Here is a 22,596-nt window from a genome sequence, read left to right as displayed (position 1 = left end):
TTGAAGGCCCTGATGAAGCTCAGGTCAAACTGGTGGGTTTTGAAAAGTCTATCTGGGAACCCGGACAGCCCTCTAAAAACAGGCCATGTCCGGGTTTTGCTAGACGCCTGGTAACCCTATCTTTTTGAAATATAAAAGAATTCATGTGACTGGAAGCCAGGCCCAGCTCTGACTTTGGAAATGCAGGTGAACTTACACCCTTAACTTACAGCCTTATCTGTACTTAATGCAGGCTGTTTCTTAAAGCTCCATTTTACTGGGTAAACATAGAAACATGACGGCAGATAAAGACCAAATGGCCCATCTAGTCTGCCCATCCACAGTAACCATTATCTCTTTCTCTCTCTGAGAGATCCCACGTGCCTATCCCAGGCCCTCTTGACTTCAGACTAGAGAGTTGCACGGGGACAAAAATCCCACCCATCCCCGTGAGGAATCCCTCCATCCCTACCCGTCCCCGCGAGGAATCCCCCTCCGTCCCTGCTCGTTCCTATGAACTTCAGAAATAGTTATTTCATTTAATTATGCTACTGAATTAAAGGCTCTGGTAGAGACCCATTTATAAATAAGCAAAGACACTTTATTAATTTGGAAATATTAATTGGGAAGAATACATACTTTGTAAACAGGTTTCTACCAGAGCCTCTAATGTAAATATAAATACTCAGCTGATGAGAACCCCCAAGCTGTCAGCTGAGGACTTCCTCAGCAGTTGGCTGGGGGTCCCTTTTGCCAAGCTTGGCAGGCAGCAGTAGCGTCCCTGAGTCACAGATGCTGGCACCTCAGTGGCTCATGGATGTTGCCAGCGACTGCTGTGCTTGGTGGAGGGGAGTTCTGACCATCTCTAGAGGAGGTCCTCTGCTGGTGGTGCTTGGGGATCCCCACCAGCCACAGCAAGGGTCATCAAGTACTTCAACACTGTAGAAATAAAACCAGAAATGCATTTCCTTTTCTTTTGAACGCAATACAAAGACATCTGCCATATACATTTCTCAAAGCTAACATTTTAGTCAATAAATTCCGTTTTTTACTTTTGTTGTCTGTAGACTTATTTTTCCATAAAGTTGGTCCCAGTTTCTATTTTCCGCTTTCCCATCTTCTGTAAATTCTTCTGTTGCTGTCCATTGGTTCCTCCTACCATGGTCCAGCATTTATCCCTCTCTCATCCCCAGGACCATGTGCAGCATTTTTTGCCCCTGCCCATCAGCCCCATGCCCAACATTTCTCCTTTTATCACCCCTCTCCAGTACGACACATCTCTCCCTCCATTCCCTTCACCACTATGTCCAACATTCCTCCCTCTTGCATCCATTTCAATCTGTCCCACTGTTCCCTTTCCACCACAATATTTCTCCCTCTTATCTTTCTCTTCCTCTCATCTGTACCTCTCTCCCTCCCTATGGCCAAAAATTCTTTCTTCCATTCCCCATGTACACGACCATCTCTCTTTCCCTCTCACTGACACACCCACACCCTATTCTCCCTTTCCATTCCCTCCCCCACCTCAATATTTCTTTCCCTCCCTTCCTCCATCCTCTCTTCCAAGTTCATGCCTTGTGTCCAAAAACGCACTCCCTCCCCCCTTTTGTGTCCCACGTTTGCCTCCAATGTTTGACCCCTTTCTGTCCCGCATTTGCCTCCCACGGTCGACCCCCTTCTGTCCTGCGTTTGCCTCACACGTTCGTGTCCAGCCCTCATCTTCCAGCAAATTACTTTTCAGCAACTTTCTCTGAGAGGTAGCTCGAGCCGCGAGACTCATCTTCTATTTCCTGCCTGCTCTGCAGCACGTAGCCGGCCAGAAGCCTTCCCCCGTGGTCAGCGCTGATGTTGGATGGAAGGCTTTGCATCAGTCACGTGCAGCGTTCAGGGCTCGTTGCCCTACATGCTGGCATGTAACTGACGCAAAGTCCTCCCTCCAACGTCAGCGCTGACATTGCGGAAGACTTCCGGTCGGCTATGTGTGCTGATGCAGGGCAGGTAAGAAAAGAAGACAAGCCTCGCAGCTCGAGTTGCATCCAACCCCGTAGGATCCCCGAGACCATGAGGGGGGTCCCCAAGGGATCCGTGTGACCCAAAGGGGCGTCCCCACGGGATCCCCACGACCCGAAGGGGGAACCTGCGGTATCCCGCGGGTCCTGCGGGATTCCCGTCATCCCCGTTCCCGTGCAGTTCTCTAATTCAGACACAGTCTCTGATTGCACCACCTCTTCCGGGAGACTGTTACAGGCATCTACCACCCCTTCCGTAAAAAAGTATTTCCTGAGATTACTCTGGAGCCTATCACCTCTTAACTTCATCCTATGAGCAGTGCTTTAGCTGCTGAAATGGCTTTGAACATTACCCTCTCAAAGAGCTCCTTATTTTGAGTTCAGTGACAGATAAGGATTAACCAACGTCTGTCTGTCACTCAAAGTTATATCTCATATTTCTTAACAGCTCAACCAATTAACATGATATTACCGAGAAAATGTGCAGAACCATTCTTCCCCAGTTACGTTTCCTGGTCTACATTAATGAGCTCTAAAAATCATGTTAACAGATGCAGCTTCTTTTTCAAAGCCCAGGGAACACTGTAAGGGTTTTCATATCTCGCAGACTTGGATCTTTTGTCTGAAAACTACAAAGAGTGCAAAACTCAGATGTTCCTTAGCAACTGACAAGTCACAATTCAAATTCAGGTAAAAAGCTGTCTGTGAATTTCTACTGCTGGGTTACGGTGTTCTGTGTTTTAAATTGAATTGTACTGTTACAGTAATAGCTGGCTAAAATTGTCTTCGGGCAGTTCATTTGCAAATCTTCATTGCCGCCATTGTTGCTTTCTTGTATTCAATAGCTGGGAGTTGTCCAATTGCTTGAAGTGGTAGAGCAAAAAGCCATTTGGAAAATAGGACACCTTAAGCCACGGGTGCCCACACTTTTTGGGCTTGCGAGCTACTTTTAAAATGACCAAGTTAAAATAATCCACCAACAATAAAATTTGTAAAAAACACAAAGCAGTGAAAATGTTAATTATCATTTCTATTCCGGGGTTTTATCAAAGAGGTCAATGCAGATGACTCTATGCACTGTCACCTCAGTAACAACCATACAAAAATAGACAAATATACCCCCCTCTTTTATTACTAAACCGCGATAGCAGTTTTTAGCGCAGGGAGCTGTGCTGAATGCCCCGCGCTGCTCTCGAAGCTCATAGGCTCCCTGCGCTAAAATCCGCTACTGTGGTTTAGTAAAAGGGGGCCTTAGTGCAAAATATAGACAGCAGATATAAATTCTCAAAACGGACACATTTTGATCACTAAATTGAAAATAAAATCATTTTTCCTACCTTTGTTATCTGGTGATTTCATGAGTCTCTAGTTGCACTTTCTTCTTCTGACTGTGCATCCAATATTTCTTCCCTTCTTTCAGCCTGTATGCTTTTAGCCTGTATGCTTCCTCTCCTCCAGACTTCATTCCCTCTCCCAACTTTTTCTCCCTGCCTCCCTTTCTTTTTTTTCTCTTCATGCCCCCTTTCTTTATTTCTGTTTCCCTTCTTTCCTTCTGTCTCCCTGCCTGCCTCCTTTCTTTCTTTCTTTATCCCTGCCCTCCCCTAAGCTACTGCCACCGCTATCAGGGAACAGGCCCCCAAACTGCCACCACCATCGGGGAACAGGCCCCAAAGCCACCACCTCCCCAAGCTCTCCCTCTTTCCCTGCGTCGGGCCGACCAGCATTCCTCTACCCGACATCAATTTTGCCGTTGGAGAGGAAGTTCCGGGCCAACTAGGCAGCGATTGGCTGGCCTGGAACTTCCTCTCTGACGGCAGAATTGACGTCGGGGAGAGGAAGGCTGATTGGCCCGGTAGATTGTGAAGGCAACGCAAGTCTGTCACGGAGCCCGGGATGGGCTCCGCGATCGACTCACTTTACCTTCGCGATCTACCGGTCGATCGCGATCGACGTATTGGGCACCCCTGCCTTAAGCCTTCCACAGGCTTTTAAGCATTTAGGATGTATTTTATTTACTATCTCAGGGCTGCTTATCACTGCCCAGATTGCAGCTCTTAGGGACAGCATTCTCATTTCACAAGCTGTTTATGGAGCTACATAGTAGAAAGGATTACCAGCAGCTATAGAATCTATTCACCAGGTTCAGATATGTGCAGTTTTGTGATCATTTATCCTGCTAAGCGTATAGATAAATACAGTACGATAAAATAAATAGAGAAAGCTTCTAAGCAGGAAAAAAAGGAAAGGAATAACATAATAATTATAGTCTGTTATTGATAAAGACATAGGGGAAGCCATTGCTTGCCCTGTATCGGTAACATGGAATGTTGCTACTATTTGGAATTCTAGAATCTTGTTACTCTCTGGGATTCCGGAATCTTGCTATTCTTTGAGATTCTGTATGGAATGTTGCTACTCCTTGGGTTTTGGCCAGGTACTAGTGACCTGGATTGGCCACCGTGAGGACAGGCTTGATGGACCATTGGTCTGACCCAGTAAGGCTATTCTTATGTTCTTATGTCACCCAGCTAGAAAACAAGGCTTGTGTGGGTCACAGAGAGTTACCAGAACAGATAGGGTTACCAGATGTCTGGGTTTCCCCAGACATGTCCTCTTGGGCGTCTGGGCAACTTTTTCAATCTGCCTTTTTAGTCCGTTTTTTGCCATTTTGGGGGGAGGGAGGGGGCGGTGGTATCACTGAAAAAGAAATCATCCCAGCTGTGGTGGGCGTTGTGCTCTGGAGCTCTTTCCTCTCTCTTCCACCTACAACCTCACCCCATTCTCCACGGTCCTCTTCGGCAAATCGGTGGTGGCAGCGATTAAGGCAGGCTGCCAGTGTCGGGGTCTTCCCTCTGCGAGTTTTGTCTATGCAGAAACAGGAAGTTGAAACAAAGTAGGCAGGACTTTGAAAGGGAAGGCCCCGAAGCTGGCAGACTGTCTTGATCACCGCCATTGCCGAGTCGCCGAAGAGGGCCACTGGGAAGGGGATGCAGGACTAGTGTGTGAGGAGAGAGAGAGCTGGGCCAGAGTGGAGGGAGGGTGGAAAGATGCTGGCTACAGGTGTAGGATCAAAGGAAGAGAGGGGATAAGCTTAAAATTGAGTCAAAGAGTGACAAAGAGAAGAGAAGGGGCAAGCAGGAACTATAAGGATAGGAATACAGAGGGATAGATGGATTTACAGAGAGAGGCAATGCTGAAAGAGGCTATATTGGCACACAGAGGGGGATAATACTGGTAATGGAGGGTTGATGGGAAATGCTGAAAAGGGGAAGAGGCGGGGCCGGGGCTGGGGACAGAACAGGGAGGAGCTGGAGGTGTGGCTGGGGGCAGAATGGGGGAGGGCCAGGTTTCTTTGGTTTTTTTTAAAGAGGAAATCTGGCAAGCCTAATCAAAGCAGTTTACATATACTATATGCAGATACTTTTTTCCTGTCCCTAGTGAGCTCCTAATCTAAGTTCTGTACCTAGGGCAATGGAGTGTTAAGTGACTTGCCCAGTGTCACAAGGAGCTGCGGTGAGAATTGAACTTAGCTCCCCGGGTTCTCAGCCCAGGGCATTAGGCCAGTGTATCGCAAACTGTGTGCCTCGGCAGATTCCAGGTGTGCTGCAAGATGCTGGCGAGGAGGAGAAGCGCTGGCGCCATTTGACTGCTTAAAGGACGTGCTTCTCGCGGCTCTCCGACTCGCTGGCGCCTCTGCTCCTTCTCCTCACCTCTCCTTCTAAAGCACCCCCCCCCACACACACACACACACACACATACACACTGGCGGTAATAGGAGGCTCAGGGCCACAGCTGGAAGACATCCACACATGCCCGGATGTTGACATGATGATATCAATGCATCAACTTCCGTGCATTTCTGGGTGCCCTTCAGCCACACCTTAAAAAAATTGGCGACACACTGCTTTAACCATTAGAATACTCATCCACTTCTTTTCACAGGCGACGCCTACTCTCTTCCCCCCTGACCTGCCCCTAACACTGGAAACTGAAGTTTACTTTTTAGCATGTGAGAAGCGCATGCACATGCAAAAATTAACGCGGGACACCTCAGCACGGCCTACAGTAAGCACTTTTTTTTGCTGCAATAAGCACACCTTAGGCATTACTGCTTACCACAGATTAAGAAACGAAATCTCCTAGTATTTCCAGCTCTTATTGTTTTCACTGCTCCCTGTCCCAGTCTCCTCGTAGAGTAAATTATTTGCAAATCTTACTTACTGTAAACTGGATTTGGCATCCACCCATGATGTAGTCTAAGAAAGAATGCATCTTGTGGATCTTCAAATAAAAAACAAAAATCAAAGAAACAAGCGATTACTTTATCTTTTGCAATGTCAGTATCACACTTAGGGGTACATGTACTAAAGGGCATTAAGATTTGGGGGTTTCTTTTACTAAGCCGCGTTAGGGCTTTAAGGCGCGGAATAGCGTGCGCTACATTGCCCCGCGCACTAGACCTTAACGCCAGCACTGAGCCGGCGTTAGTTCTAGAAGTGCGGTGCGCGGTGTAGCGCGCGGTAATTTCCTGCGTGTGCTAAAAACGCTAGCGTACCTTAGTAAAAGGAGCCCTTGGAGTTAACGTGGATTTTAGTTCGTTTTAAAAACAACAGTGTTAGATTTCCAGTTAAGGGTATTTTTATGCAGGCCTGTGTGCTCATGTAGTCGCTAGTACAGGGTACCTGCTAGGGATTAACGCAGGATCACTTAGCATCTCCTATGTAGGTTGCTCTCAGTGATCATACATTAACTCAGCATTATCCAGTAAGTGCACATTACCTATAACACACTAGCTGGATAATGCTTTCATGCCAATGCCCTACCTTCTCACAGAAAAGTTCCGCAATGCAAGGGTTCCTGCACACTAATGGGTATATTACTGCAGAATGCTTTAACACAGTCATGAGGTACTCCTGTTAGTGCACATTTAGGATTTAACATTCTTTAGTCAACGTACCCCCTAGTCGCTTAAGCCAGAGAAAAGAGAATTGAAGGAGTGATATCATAAACACTATTTTGTGCTTCTCTGCGCTACTCTATACTTGTTCTTCAGCCCAGCAATTTTTTTATTCCTCTTAGTGAGTCAATTTGTAAACGTTGACCTGCTGGGTTTAGGCACAAAAAAAGGCCTTTTAAAAGTCTGCAGTGCCATTCGTGTGCATATAAAGACACACCACTAAGAGATCACATATACCGATGTGTGTGCTCCAAGGGGTATAGTTTTGGCAATGTGGAAGCAGAGTTACTATTCATATTGACTTCATCACAGCACTACTTTTTCAGAAAAGTGGATCTTTTTTGAATTGTTAAACGCAATGTATAAATCCAAACAGTTGCAATGACTGAAGAGTGAATATCAGCCTTTCAAGTGTTCGGGAAGTTCCGGCGTTTGGTCTGACTAACTCTGAGCACTGTTTGTGAACACACTGGTGAATGTCTGTATGAGTGATAGAGAAATTTATAAAGCCACTTCTTTTTGCTCTATTTGGTCATTGCTGATTTTTTTTAGAAGTTGGCGATATCTAGTTTTTTGTTTTCTCCTATATCGTGTGGATTTCCTGCTTTATAAAATACACAGGTCCATGTAAGGAGTGCCTGCACATTCACACCAGATGTGGAGCAGGTCAGTGGCGTAATAACAGTGAGAGGCGCCTGGGGCGGTGACTGCCCTGCCTGCCATGTGCACCCCCCTCTTCCCTTTCCTTTTTAAACTTCTCCACGTCGGTGTCTGCTCGCCCTTTGACGTCACATCCTAGGCACAGGTCCTGAAAGTGACATCAGAGAGAGCGCCGATGCCGATGTGGGCACATGTGCGCATTAAGGAGAGGAGCACGGAGGGAGGGGGGGAGTGATCTAATCAAAGAATTTATTAAACTTGAAACTTGAGGAGTGGTGCCGTGCCCTTAGCAAGACCACGCCCGGGGTGGATTGCCTCCCCGCATCCCCTTACTACGCCATTGGAGCAGGTACAGATTTATGCATTTCAATTTGCTGCTTTGAGGCTGGTTTTAAGAGCTGCTTTATGGAGGCGTATAGGCTTCTATGTTGTTTTTATAAAATGGGTACCTGGAAGGACCTTGACATAGCTCTCACATTACAAAATTACTACTTCAATGGCTAATGTAAAGCTGTCACTGGACAGTAACTTAATAGGCATATATTTGATAGTATTGGGGGGGGCAGTTATTATTGTGGGACCTATGCTAAAATAGTACAAATTAATAATAAAATAAAGCAAAGCTACTTACCTGTAGTAGCTGTTCTCTGAGAACAGCAGGCATGTGACATCACATGTTGGTGATGTCATCCATGGAACCTGGTATAGACACCACCTAGTGTACTGTCACTTTAAATTTTCTGGCAGTGCCCATACCACATGTGTGCTGGTGCCTTCCCGCCTGATGTCGGCTAGTGGGACATCAGTTCAGTATTAGAACTAAGAAGTCAACTAGGAGAGGTGGGCAAGTTGTGTGAATATATGCCTGCTGTCCTCAGAGAACACCTGCTACAGGTAAGTATCTGCTTTCTCTGAGGACAAGCAGGCATTACATTCTCACATATGGGACACCGAAGTTGCCAGGATCATGATTCTGGATTAGGATAATGGATATATAAACATGAGCCTGGTGAAACTCAAGTAGGTTGAAGGGAAAGTTGGTGTTCAGGAGGTAAAAAGATTCTACAGAACTCCTTGTCCAAACCCACTGTCTCTTCTGGAGTTTTATTCCAAACAGAAGTAAAGCTATGGATTGAGGACCAAGTGGCCACTTTGCAAATGTCCTCAGTGGATGCAGAGCGGAAATGAGCTATCGAAGCAGCTATAGCTTAGATATTGTGGGCTGTTATACAGCTCTGGAACATCAGCACAACCTTAGTATACGCAAAGGAGATACATTCTGCCAGCCAAATTGAGATGTTCTCTTGGAAACAGGAACTCCAAGTCTGTTAGGGTCAAAAGTCACAAAGAGCTGGGAGGATCCTCTATGAGGTTCAGTGCATTCTAGGTAGAATGCCAGAATACGTTTACAGTTCATGGTGTGGAGTGCTGCCTCTCTAGGATGCAAATTAGGCTTTGGAAAGAAAACTTGGAAAACTATGGATTGGTTGAGGTGAAATTCCTAGACGACCTTGGGTAGAAATTTTGGATGAATGCGAAGTACTAGTTTGTTTGTCTTGGTAGAATCTTGTGTAGGGAGAATTTGGCATAAAAGCTTAAAGTTCACTCACACAGCATAAGGGCATTGAGGAAAACATCTTTCTAAGTGAGACATTTGAGAAAGCAAGATGTAAGCGGCTCACAGGGAGACGTCTTAAGAGCAGATAATACCACATTAAGATCCCAAGCAACGGGTGGAGGCTTGACAGGTGGTTTTGTGTGGAATAGTTCTTTCATGAAATGGGTTACCAAGGGAAGAACAGCTAGAAGTTTCTTGTCCAAGGGAGAATGAAATGCACCGATAGCACTGAGATATACTTGAACTGAATTGGTTTTTAGATCTGAGTTGGAGAGGTGGAGAAGGTAGTCCAGTGTGGATAGAAGTGGACATATGACCAGTTTCAGAGAATTCAATGTACACCAGGTCCATTTGAAGTGGTAAAAGTGCTGAGTCAGAGGATTTCTGGACACTTCAATGATACCAGATACCGCAGTCGAGAAGCAGAAAGCATTTACTTGCTTGAAAGAAACCATGCTGTTAGTGCTAATAAGGGTTCAGATGAAGAAGGGATTTCTAGTTCTGCACAGTTTCTTAGACAAAAGCTTTAGGAGGAGTGGAAACCAAACCTAATCCTGACCAATGAGGTGCTATGAGGATCATGATGCCTCGATCTTGGTGGTTTGAGTAGAGGTAAATGAAGGAAAATGCGTGATGAATCTGTCCCCCCTCAATGAATGAGGAAGACATTTGACACAATGTGACTGGAGGTCTAGAGTCTAGAGCAGAATTGTGGAAATTTGTTGTTGTGGGAGGAAGTGATCTATGTCCAGTGTCCCCCATGTGGAAAAAATCTGATATAAAATGGTTGTGCTGAGAGACCATTCATGTGGCTGAAGAAATCTGCCCAGTTTGTCTATCAACATATTTTGCTTTACCGTTAAGTAAACCACTTTGAGAAGAATCCTGTGAGCAATTGCCCAATTCCAAATCTGGATCAATTCCATGCAAAGGGGATAAGAACCTATGCCCCCTTGTTTATTCAGATAAAACATGACAACTTAGTTGAAGGAGATGGCTCTGGAATGTTTTTAGAGTGTTGACTATTGCTCATAGTTCGAGAAGATTGATATGGAGGGTTTGTTCATGGTGAGACCATAATCATTGAATGTGTAGGGCATCTAGATAAGCACCTCATCCAAACATCAGGGGGCTAAAAGGGGAGATCTTGAGTAAGATTATGAGGAACCATCCACCAGTGGAGAGAATGACAGAGGTCTGAATCAATTTGAAGTAGAGCAAACAGATGTCCCATGGCTTGAGACCATTAGGTCAATAGGATTCATTGTGGAACTGCAGGAATATCCCTGCTTTACCTTCTGGAGGCTTGAGGCCTGACTTAGGCCATTAACCACCTTTTCTCTTCTGGAGCATTATGGACTTGTTTACAAGATGTGTATGTTCACAGCCAAGGTCATCTTTCAGCTCTGGGCCTCTCTTCCTGTGTGAAGATGTGTGAAAGAGTGAGCTTTGCCGGCTATGTTATGAACTGTGTTTTGTGCTCTTATCATCTTGGCAAAACATGCTATTTGACCAGTGGATTCTACAAGAAGTCTATTCACTATTCTTCTATGTGTCCAACAGTACCCTTCTGGACAGGTCCCAATTGGTCCCTGCTGAGTATTCTGGCAAGTCTTCTCTGCTAGGCGAGTCAGGGGGTGTGCATCAAGGAGTGTCAACTGTGCATCAAAGTGCTTCAAGATGGAGGTCGATGATCTGAGGCAGGATATAATTCCTCTACCAATGATGAAGCATGGGTCAAGTGGGCCCATGATGACTCTGAAACTTGATGGCAAGCAGGAATATCGATGCTTCAATGTATTCTGGGTCTGGGCTGAGGCAGGCATGGTAGCCATTTAAACCTGTGAAGACTGTGACTGCAGTAACCCCAAAAGTTCTTGTCCGAGTATAGCCCAGTTTTCCTCCTAGAGAGACGGTACCAATACCAGAAGAGACATCGGCATGGAAGCAGTCTGCTCTATCAGTTGTTGGGGCATGGAAGACCTCTATGTCAAGGCATGCTTATGAAGAGACATCATCTGGAAGGAAGAAGAACAATCTTTGGTGCGTTAATGGTTACTATGCATTGAGGAAGATGTTTGGGAGGATGCAGTGGTATGCCAAGAAGGGGGAAGAATGTTTGTGCTTCTTAGCTTTCTTACTTGACATGTCCCCCAATGCTCAAGGTATAGATGCACAGTAGATGATGTAGAGTCTTGCCTCTGTAAGGAGTCCAACGTCCGATGTTCTGGATGTGATGTCGATGCACTCAGCGCCGATACTGATGACTGAGTCATGGAATGCTGATGGTCGGGTTCTAAGTCTATTGTCATGCTTGATGTCAATGCTGACATGGTACGAAAAAGTTTTTTTGAACTTAAGTTTTCAGGCTTTGAGTGACTTCTTTTGCATACAGAGCAGATGACTCAGCTAATGTCCCAATATTCAAGGCCCAGACACTGGAAACATCAATTATTTGGGTCAGAGTCTGAAAAGGTCTGATTAAAAAATTGAGAACATTTCTTAAAGCCACTCAGTACCCTCTGTGACAAGAAGGGGAAAACGGTCAATGCAAAATCAAAGGTCTCAATGGCCCAGAGAGCTCAAGTAACTGGGATGCTGAAAACAAATCGAAGCTCTCATTGGCAAAAAAGGGCCCCTAGTAGCCCAAAGGCCAAAAAAATTAAGAACTCATGGTCCCGCAAACCGACATTAGGCAAGAAGGCACTAGCACGTGCGCAGTATGGGCACTGCCAAAAAATTTAAAGTGACAGTGCATTTGGTAGTGTCCATATCGAGTTCCATGGATGACATCACCCGCATGTGAGAATATAATGCCTGCTTGTCCTCAGAAAACACATCTTAACAGTAGCTCATGTTGACAACTGTGCCCCAAGATATGTTATTTTACAATGAGCCCTTGCTATTTTAGCATTGGTCCCATTTTATGTAATGACACCTACTTGCTAATAATGGAGGTTAACAGTATAATCCCTAAGTGATTTAGACAACAACTAATGTTTAAAAAAAAGCTTCTTTTTCTGTTTTACAGTACCATTATAGCCTTAAAATGTATATGTTGACTGGGGTGGGGGGAGAGGTAATGACATGGCCACTTTCCCATTGTGACCCTGGCAGATCATTTAACCCTCCACTGCCTAAGATACAAAACTTTGATTGTGACCCTCACTAGGGACAGAGAAAGTACCTCTACAAATATGCGAACCACTTTGTTGTACCGCAGACACCTTATTGAGAAAAAGAAACACAACAATGTCATTTTAAAGAATACCTTGCAGTGGTTGAGAATAACTATGCCTGAGTTCTTGTAATTCTTTTTCTTTACTTTATATTTGGGGTTTATACACTCCCACTGAATCTGCAGAAAAAAAAACACACCACAAACCATTCTGTTACAAATCAATAAATATAATATGACAGAAAAAAATCCCCTAAACACCAAAACATACACACAAAACAGAGCATCAAGGCCTATCAGTACAAGAAAACAGCATTAGTACTTCACTGCATCATTTTAGAGCCATTCTTTTCAGGAAATTGATTGTTTATCTGGGTCAAATGCCCTGGATCAGTGGAATGTAATGTTGCTACTATTTGGGTTTCTGCCAGGTATTTGTGACCTGGATTGGCCACTGATGGAGACAGGATACTGGGCTATACTTATGTTTTTACTCGTACATCATTTATATCTTCTTTGAAACTGGTGCAAACTTTTTCAATAGAATTTGCGCACTATTAGGAATAGTTAAGGGAACTAAAATATCAACGGTGGGCCACATGTACTATTTTGAGGCTCTCGGCATGTTCATCATAATCACAAAAGTAAAATAAAACAGTTTCTTTAGCTATAAATGACAATATTATTATTAAGACTTAGCCAAAAGGAAAGATTTATAAACTATAAAGAGTTTTTTACCTCATGCAAAATTGTCATTTCTTTAATAAGACATTAACTTTTTTTTCCGAGGCCCTCCAAGTACCTACAAATCCAAAATGTGGCCCTGCAAAGGGTTTGAGTATGAAACCACTGGTCTAAGAAGTGACATTATTAAAGATGTGTTCAAATAAGAATGTTCTGAATAAGAGGTATGTCCCTAGTTTGCTTAGTTAAAAGCAGCTCCTGATTGGTGAGGCCCGACTTTAGTACAGGAAGAGGTGGGCAGAGCATACCGTGAGTGATTTCCTTCACTCATCGGCGCTCCAGCTGCCCTCTCCTGTCTTCCCCGCTAAAAAACGTATTCGTGGTTTTTCAACATTCGCAGGGGTTCCTGGAATGGAACCCCTGCGAATATCGGGAGAGTACTGTTCTTTGGAAATAAGCAAAACATGGCAGGGTGCGTACGAAAGGATTCCCACGGTTCTCTCGACACTGATGGCAGGCAGATGTAGACACCTGTTAATTGTGAGCAAAAATTACATTTTGCTTTTAAAATCAATAAAATCCAGCTTCAAGAACACATTAAAATGTCTTCAGACCTTTTAGCAATGTGGAATGTTCACAATCTGTGCAATGTTCATTAAAGGATTTCACTGCATAGTCACAAATCAGACTGACTGAGTTTTCTCAATTCTATTTAAAATAAAATAAAGTGTGTGTGTGTGGGGGGGGGGGGGGCGGGGGAAGGGTCAAAATAATTCTTTCTAACATGCACCAGCGAAGTGGCAATGAGTTAATTTTCACTTTCTGATCCCAGCTCTATTTTAATTCAACTCATATACATAAAAATATTCGCTGAGAAAAGATTACTCAAACAGCAAAAATATTTGCAAAGTGAATAAAAAAATAAATAAATCAGTAATATAAATATTTTGAGAAGACTGACGATAAAATGATTGATACCTTCTGCAAAGATACACAAAAGTGAATTTCTTGCTTCCCTACAGTATTTAATAAAACAGAATGTCATTGAAATTGATAGTAATGAATGACTTACAGGACCATTAAATCTGCCGATGTTCCCTACTGAATATGAGGATGCAAAAATCATTCATCAAAATCCTTTGGAAGTTTTCCCAAAAGGCAGAGAATCCATTGATATCATGCATGGAAGAAACTGAAGTGTACAGTGAGTTTTAGACAAAATAATCATGAAAGAAACGGAACGTGTATAAGTTGCTTCCTATAACCTGGGATGTATAATTAAGATGAAGGGGGAAAAGATGCAGTCTCTGCTTTTGAAACAAAGGGCTCCTTTTACGAAGCCGCGTTAACGGCTTTAGCGCCCGTGACTTTTAATCATGTGCTAACCCCCGCACTAGCCGAAAAACTATCGCCTGCTCAAGAGGAGGCGGTAGCAGCTAGCATGGCTGGCGGTTTTAGCACGCGCTATTACATGCGTTAAACCGCTAACGCGCCTTCATAAAAGGAGCCCAAAATCTCTCAGACTGTCTTTCATTGGTATTTTGGTTACATAATCCTGTTCTTCTACAGTGCTGGCCACCTAAAGCTGCAGACAATCATTGTACTGCTAAGAACAAATACAGTCACATTTTCGACAGCTCTTAATCCCTTCCCTAATGCTGTTCCCCATTTAAGTGCTTTTCTAGAAAATTGTAGTTCTTCTTGTTTTTTTCCTCCCCAATAAGTTTGACTTTGGGTAGTGTCTGTCGTCTCTATGTTTTAAGATGTCTATTTTTCACATTGTAAATCGCTTAGAAATTTCTTATAAGCGTTTTTATCAAATTTTAATTAAACTTGAAACAATCCATAACAGTGTGCCAGTAAAACAGGCTGGCATTGTGGCCCTGATTCTATAAAAGGCACCTAAATGTAGGCGCTTATATTGGTGTGCCTAGCTGATCTAGGTATAATGTGACCATATGTCCCGTTTTTAGATCGCCTGACCCGTTGTCCCCACGCACAGCTTCGGGACGCCGAAATGTCCCGTTTTCAGAGACGGCGTCCCGAAGCTGTGTGTGGAGAAAACGGGACAGGCGATCGCAGAGAATGGGCTCTCTCCCTGCTTCCCCGCCCGCCGCTGCAACCACAGGAAAGGAAGGTCTAGGCACTGACCCACAAGCCTTCTCCCCGATGTCAATTCTGACATCGGAGAGGAAGTTCCGGGCCAGCCAGGCAACGATTGGTTGGCCCGGAACTTCCTCTCCGACGTCAGGGAGAAGGCTTGTGGGCCGGCACCTGGACCTTCCTTTCCTGCGGTTGCAGCGGCGGGCAGGGATATTGCATATTTTAAAGTCATTTGCCTTGACATCTTTGAAAAAAATCCGAAACTCTGCGTACAGTGTGCTTTGTGGGTTTTTTTACATTTTATGTTTGCCATTATGAAATAATAAGATATTGTGTGTACATGAAAAATGAATGGAAGAAATTGGGGACGGGGCTAGGGCTGGATTGGGGGCAGGACTGAAAATTAATAGATGTCCCGTTTTGATGAAAAAAATAAATGGTCACGTTATCTAGGTACCTATCTTACCCCCATCTTTTACAAAGCTGCGTGGCAAAAGTTCCGCAGCCCTTTCAATCCCTATGGGCTGTGGTGCAGTTACAGCTGCTTGTGCAGCTTTGCAAAAAGGTACGTGTGGGAGGGTGGTGGTAATGATTTAAAAAGCTTACCCCTCTTTTACAAAGCCATATGGCAACACCATTCCCAAGTAAGTTTTGGTGCAATTACTGAGGGCCGCCGCACTAATCAGCTTAGTAAAAGGGAGGGTTAATTAGCACCAATAACACCTCATAATTGGCTTAAATTAATTGGGTATTAGGTGCCTATCTTGGTAGGCCCCTAGCATTTTCAGGTACTATTCTAAGGTATCTTCCAGAGCAGGGGTAGGGAACTCCGGTCCTCGAGGGCCGGAATCCAGTCGGGTTTTCAGGATTTCCCCAATGAATATGCATTGAAAGCAGTGCATGCACATAGATCTCATGCATAGTCATTGGGGGAAATCCTGAAAACACGACTGGATTATGGCCCTCGAGGACCGGAGTTCCCTACCCCTGTTCCAGAGAGTGGGCATGCTTAGGGGCGGGTCAAGGTTGGATCTTGGGTGCATTTTGCATGTAGGGACTTAAAGTGGACTTAGGTGCCAGTATTTAGGCCAAGAAAACCCTGACATAAATAGGGAGTGACTAAGTTTAGGGCACCTGCCCGGCACCTAAGTCTAATTTAGGCAGCACTAGGTCTGATTATATAATGGCGCCTAACGTAAGATTGGCATGTGATAAGCGCTGTGTTCCTCAGCGCCTGTGTTAGGCACCATTTATAGAACTGGGGGGGCCTGTATGTTTTATGCAAAAGGATTATACAGTATTATGTTTTCAAAAGGCGCGAGGGGGGGGGAGGGGAGGAATAAACCTGCATCTGAAAAGTATGCTAGGCAGACTGCATAAACCATTTTAGTCGTTATCTGCCATCATTTACTACATTACATATAGATTTATACTTGAGAAACTGGCTTTGAAAAGGCATGCTCTTATGATGTTCTTTTTTTTTTTTTATTAGTGCAGTTGAATGAGGAGTTGAAATCCCATCATTTTTCCCTCTGATCTTCGATTCTTCTCCGTTACCTGAAAGTAATCTTTGCCTGCTCTGGCAATCGACCCTTTCATTATCTCAGTTTTACTTTGCATTCGCTCAACCTTCTCCCAGACCACTGTTGTATTATTTCATTGTACAGTATTGTCTCTCAATGACTGTAAAGCATTTTAAAGACACATTTGTAAAATAGATGCTTCACAAACCAAATTGATATTGTGGTTTTTAGAATAATAATTGTGAAATGGCACAAGGCCTTCTATAATCAGAGATCAGAAGGGCAGAGATTCAGAAGTAGTACAGTTCTGGCATGAATCATGCATTCCACCAGTGATTAACAGCAGAAGGTAGCTAGATTGTCATCATTTAAAAACTGCCGGCCTTTCCTTTAAAAGTTAAGAAAACTGACAGCATCATAATAGAAAATTATTGGAAAGGGCAGTTACATGAATTAAAAGTGTCACATCTCGTTTCATCTCTGTTAATTACTTGAAGCTTCAACTTGGTGGAATCATGTTCAAATTAACAGTAGACAGACTCGTACATTACTAAGCCAGTTTTCCCTTAGATCCTGCTAAAGTGCTGATTGTTTAAAACAGTGTCTCTCAAACTTTTTTTTAGCGTCCATCAAGCCCAGTAGCCCGTTCTTACGGTAACCAATCTAGGTCACTAGTACCTGGCCAAAACCCAAGGACTAGCAATATTCCATACTACGATCCAAAGCAAGCAGTGGCTTTCTCCATGTCTCTCTCAATAACAGACTATGGACTTTTCCTCCAGGAACTTGTCTAAACTTTTCTTAAAACCAGCTACGCTATCTCCTCTTATCACATCCTCTGGCAACACGTTCCAGAACTTAACTATTCTCTGAGTTAAAAAAAATTTCCTCCTATTGGTTTTAAAAGTATTTCCCTGTAACTTCAAGTGACCCCTAGTCTTTGTAATTTTTGACGGAGCGAAAAATCGATCCACTTGTACCCGTTCTACTCCACTCAGGATTTTGTAGACTTCAATCATATCTCCCCTCAGCCGTCTCTTTTCCAAGCTGAGGAGCCCTAACCATTTTAGTCTTTCCTCATACGAGAGGAGTTCCATCCCCTTTATCATCTTGGCTGCTCTTCTTTGAACCTTTTCTAGCGCCACTATATCCTTCATGAGATAAGGAGACCAGAATTGAACACAGTACTTCAGATGAGGTCGCACCAAGGAGCGATGCACGGGCATTATAACATTCTTAGTCTTCTTAACCATCCCTTTTTTAATAATTCCCAGCATCTTATTTGCTTTTATGGCTGCTGCCACACATTGGACAGAAGGTTTCATTGTATTGTCTACAATGATACCCAGATCCTTTTCTTGGCGCTAACCCCCAAGGTGGACCCCAGCATCCGGTAACTGTGATTCAGGTTATTCTTCCCAATGTGCATCACTAAAATAGATAGAATAGAATTGCTAATCAATGAGATGGATGTGCTTGTTTTGAGTGCAAATTAACTCAAAATGTGGCTTGATAGTCGACAAGCAAACACGCATATTTCATCATCTACCAACTGGAGTCATATTCTTTTTATCGATTTAATTTCCGTCAGAGCTGAAAATCCAAGTTCGTGAAGATAAGACGATCCAAATGGTAATAAAGTTTCAATTGCTTTGTTGCTCAAGCTAGGATAACTACTGCATAAAAAATAAAAATATTTGCCATCAATTTTCACAGACCAGTCACGTCAGAGAATAATGCTTGTCTGGGTGGTTGTGTCCTTACGCACGCAGATGCTCATAACATGTACAGACTCTTGCGTACACAACATATATGTCATCTATTCTAATGTGTACTTATGCAGGGAATTTTAAAAAATAAATCCCCTCCTTTACAAAGCCGCGCTAGTGTTTTTAGCGCCAGCCGCCTCAGTAACAGCTCCGATGCTCATAGAATTCCTGTGAGCATCCGGAACTGTTACCGCTGCGGCCAGCGCTAAAAACGCTGGCGCAGCTTTGTAAAATTCTGGACACTCTCGTGGCACAGCTGGAATCTCTTCAGGGCACACTATCGTGCCTTGGCACACAGTTTGAAAGACTCTGGTTTAAAACATCCATTGGGTTTTACAATCAGAGTGGTCAGAGGTAAATAATTTTGAGCCAGCAGTTTCCTTTTTCTCTTTTAAACTCCCAGCACAAATTGGAGCCAGAGCTGGAATCTGGCACCATTTGATATGATTTCATTTTTAAAAAGTAAAAAAAAACAGACAACTAACTTAGAGTTACCAGACGTTCAGGAAAACCTGAACACATCCTCTTTTTAGAGGATTGTCCAGGTATCCGGAGGGATTTCCAAAACCCGGCAGTTTGGTTTTTTTGAAGCCCTAAGCACGGGGCTGTATCTGAATGTCCTTTGCGCATGCACCCCCAATTCTCCATTCCCCTATCCTGAATGTATCTTACTCTGTGGCTTTCTAGATGTTCATACAGGGCTGGATGATCTTCTGTTGCTCCTGCCACTGCTATTTTTCAAAATGGCACTGGATGACCCAAGGCAGGCATCATTTTCCTCTATGTCTACTTGAAAAATAGTAACAGCAGAGCAGGAGTAACTGGGGATTAATCTTGCCACATGGACTCCTAGAGTCTAAAGCAGTGTATTGGAAACAGTGTGCCACGGCACACCAGTGTGTCTCCTGAGATTTCTGGCAAAGAGGAGAGTCATCCACACCAGCTGCCTGCCTGCCTACAGATGTACCTCTCGCGGCGAGAGGCACGTCCTGTAGGAAGTCAGCCAGCATCTTTCTTCTCCCCTGAAAACGAAAAATAAGCTAGAGTCTCTATGGGTCAAAATTCCGGGAACGAATGGAATGGAAACGAAGATCGGCATCTACTACCGACCCCGAGGGAAGTCCGAAGAAATTGATGGAGAAACGACGGATGAGATTAAACGCAACTGCAAGGGAGGCAACGCAGTTATCGTGGGTGACTTCAATTATCTGGGGATAGACTGGAATCTAGGCACCTCCAGTTGCGGTAGGAAGACCATGTTCCTGGAAGCTGTAGGCGATTGCTTCCTGGAACAACTTGTCAAGGAAAATACAAGAGGAAATGCGATTCTGGACTTAATTCTAAATGGACTAAAAGAACCGGCGCAAGGTGTAGAAGTAGAAGGGACGCTGGGAAGCAGTGATCACAATATGATCCGCTTCAACCTGGACACAGGGGCAAAACATCGATCCAAAATGATGGCCACGGCACTGAACTTCCGGAAAAGGAATTATGAAGGGATGAGACTCATGGTGGGGAAGAAGATTAAGAAGAGGATAAGCACTGTAGAAACCCTAGAGCAAGCATGGTCCCTTTTTAAGGACATAGTCACCAAGGCACAAAATCTATATATACCACGTATCAACAAGTGATCCAAGAGGAAAAAGAACAAGGAACCGTCGTGGCTCATTGTAGAGGTGAAGGAAGTGATCAGAGACATGAAGAATTTGTTTAAGGAATGGAAAAGGTCAAAAATGGATGAAAACTGGAAAAAGCACAAACATCATCAAAGCAGGTGCCATAAGGTGGTAAGAGGGGCCAAAAGAGACTACGAGGAAAAAATAATCAAGGAGGTGAAAAACTTCAAGCCGGTCTTTCGATATATCAAGGGGAAACGTCTCGCGAAGGAAGCGGTGGGGCCGTTGGATGACCATGGAATAAAGGGAGCTCTAAAGGATGACAAAACCATTGCTGACAAACTGAACACATTTTTTGCATCTGTATTTACCGAAGAGAATATACACAACATACCGGAAGCTGACAGGCTATGCGCGGGAAACGAAGACGGGAAACTGACTGGGTTGACGGTCAGTCTAGAAGAGGCATGCAGGCAGACTGATAGGCTTAAAAACGATAAATCCCGGGACCAGATGGCATCCATCTGAGAGTAATAAGGAACTGAAAGGAACTATAGCTGAATAGCTTCAACTAATAGCCAATCTGTCGATCAAATTGAGAAGGATTCCGGAAGACTGGAAGGTGGCGAATGTTACGTCGATCTTCATGAAAGGTTCAAGGGGAGATCTGGGAAACTACAGACCAGTCAGTGTGACCTCAGTATCCAGAAAGATGGTAGAAGCGCTGATATAAGATCACAGTCTGATGAAGACCAGCCAGCACGGCTTCAGCAAAGGAAGATCTTGCTTGACGAACTTGCTGCACTACTTTGAGGGAGTATACAAGCAGATAGACAAGGGTGACCTGGTCGACATTGTATATTTGGATTTTCAGAAGGTATTTGACAAGGTTCCGCAAGAACGACTACTTTGAAAAATTGTGAGCCATGGAATCGAGGGTGAAATACATGGATTAAAAACTGGCTGGCGGGTAGGAAACAGAGAGTGGGGGTAAATGGACAATACTCGGTCTGGAAAAACATCACAAGTGGAGTGCTGCAGGGTTCGGTGCTTGGACCCGTGCTCAACATATTTATAAACAACCTGAAATTGGTACAACGAGTGAGGTGATTAAATTTGCAGACGATACGAAGTTATTCAGAGTAGTGAAGATGTGCAACGTGACATATACAAACTCGAGAAATGGACCGTGACATGGCAAATGAGGTTTAATGTAGATAAGTGTAAGGTGATGCATGTCAGTAACAATAATTTTATACATGCCTACAGGATGTCCGGTGCTGTAATTGGAGAGACCACCCAGGAAAGAGACTTGGGAGTGCTGGTCGACAAGTCGATGAAGCCGTCCGCGCAATGTGTGGCGGCGGTGAAAATGGTGAACAGAATGCTAGGAATGATTAAGAAAGAGATTATGAACAGATCGGAGAAGGTTATCATGCCGCTGTACCGGGCCATGGTACACCCTAACCTGGAATACTGTGTCCAGCACTGGTCACCGTACATGAAGTAGACACAGTACTACTCAAAAGGGTCCAGAGAAGAGCAACTAAAATGGTTAAGGGGCTGGAGGAGTTGCCATACAGTGAGAGATTAGAGAAACTGGGCCTCTTCTCCCTTGAAAAGAGGAGACTGAGAGGGGACATGATCGAAACATTCATGATAATGAAGGGAATAGACTTAGTAGATAAAGACAGGTTGTTCACCCTCTCCAAGGTAGAAAGAATGAGAGGGGAGGGCACTCTCTAAAGTTAAAAGGGGATAGATTCCGTACAAACATAAGGAAATCCTTCTGCACCCAGAGAGTGGTGGAAAGCTGGAACACTCTTCCTGAGGTTGTTATAGGAGAAAACACCCTCCAGGGATTCAAGACAAAGTTAGACAAGTTCCTGCTACACTGGAATGCACACAGGTAGGGCTAGTCTTAGTTAGGGCACTGGTCTTTGACCTAGAGGCCGCCACCTGAGCGGACTGCAGGGCACAATGGACCACTGGTCTGACCCAGCAGCAGCAATTCTTATGTTCAGCTTTGATTCTTGCTGTGGGACATTCTGCTAAAACTGCTCTAAAAACACATCTATTGTTTAAATCGCAGAGAGTGTGAGGAGCAGTGGATCTAGGCTGCCATTCTGTATACTGCAGGCCCCGCCCCTGAAAAAATCAGATTTTTATGTAATCAGTGGCTTTAAGGGATACCAGGATGGGCTTACAAAATTTTTAAAAAAATTATTCTCTGATCAAGCACAATCAAATTCACAGGACAAACTTCAATTCACACAGTTTTTATAACTTAAGTTTTTTTGGACAACCGTAATACACTGTTATAAAAAAACAATGGATCCATGCAGAACTTAAACACATGTATTTGGGCCTAGTTTTCATTGGCCAAAATGGGTGTGCCTAAATGACAGTTATACGTTTGGGTGCTAAGCATGATTCTATATAGAATCGCGATAAATGCCGTTCTGATTGGCCCTCATCTTTTAAGTGCCATATGTATGTT

The 22,596-nt window shown here is 44.0% G+C and overlaps 1 protein-coding gene across 6 annotated transcripts in view; it reads right to left on the bottom strand.

Moving 5' to 3' along the window:
* Positions 1-22,596, bottom strand: part of CPNE4 (copine 4) — an 879,187-nt gene that overhangs the window by 140,084 nt on the left and 716,507 nt on the right. For all 6 annotated transcript variants that reach the window (XM_033930001.1, XM_033929997.1, XM_033929998.1 and 3 more), the window contains 2 exons: positions 12,495-12,581; positions 6,210-6,269 (listed from right to left, as the gene is read on the bottom strand). In XM_033930001.1, coding sequence (XP_033785892.1) covers positions 6,210-6,269; positions 12,495-12,581 — 147 coding nt within the window. The remainder of the gene's footprint in view (positions 1-6,209; positions 6,270-12,494; positions 12,582-22,596) is intronic.

This window comes from Geotrypetes seraphini, chromosome 2, assembly GCF_902459505.1.
Source record: "Geotrypetes seraphini chromosome 2, aGeoSer1.1, whole genome shotgun sequence".
NCBI classification, from domain to species: Eukaryota; Metazoa; Chordata; class Amphibia; order Gymnophiona; family Dermophiidae; genus Geotrypetes; species Geotrypetes seraphini.
The sequence above is the reverse complement of the archived record's forward strand: the minus strand, read 5'-3'. Positions and strand labels throughout refer to the sequence as shown.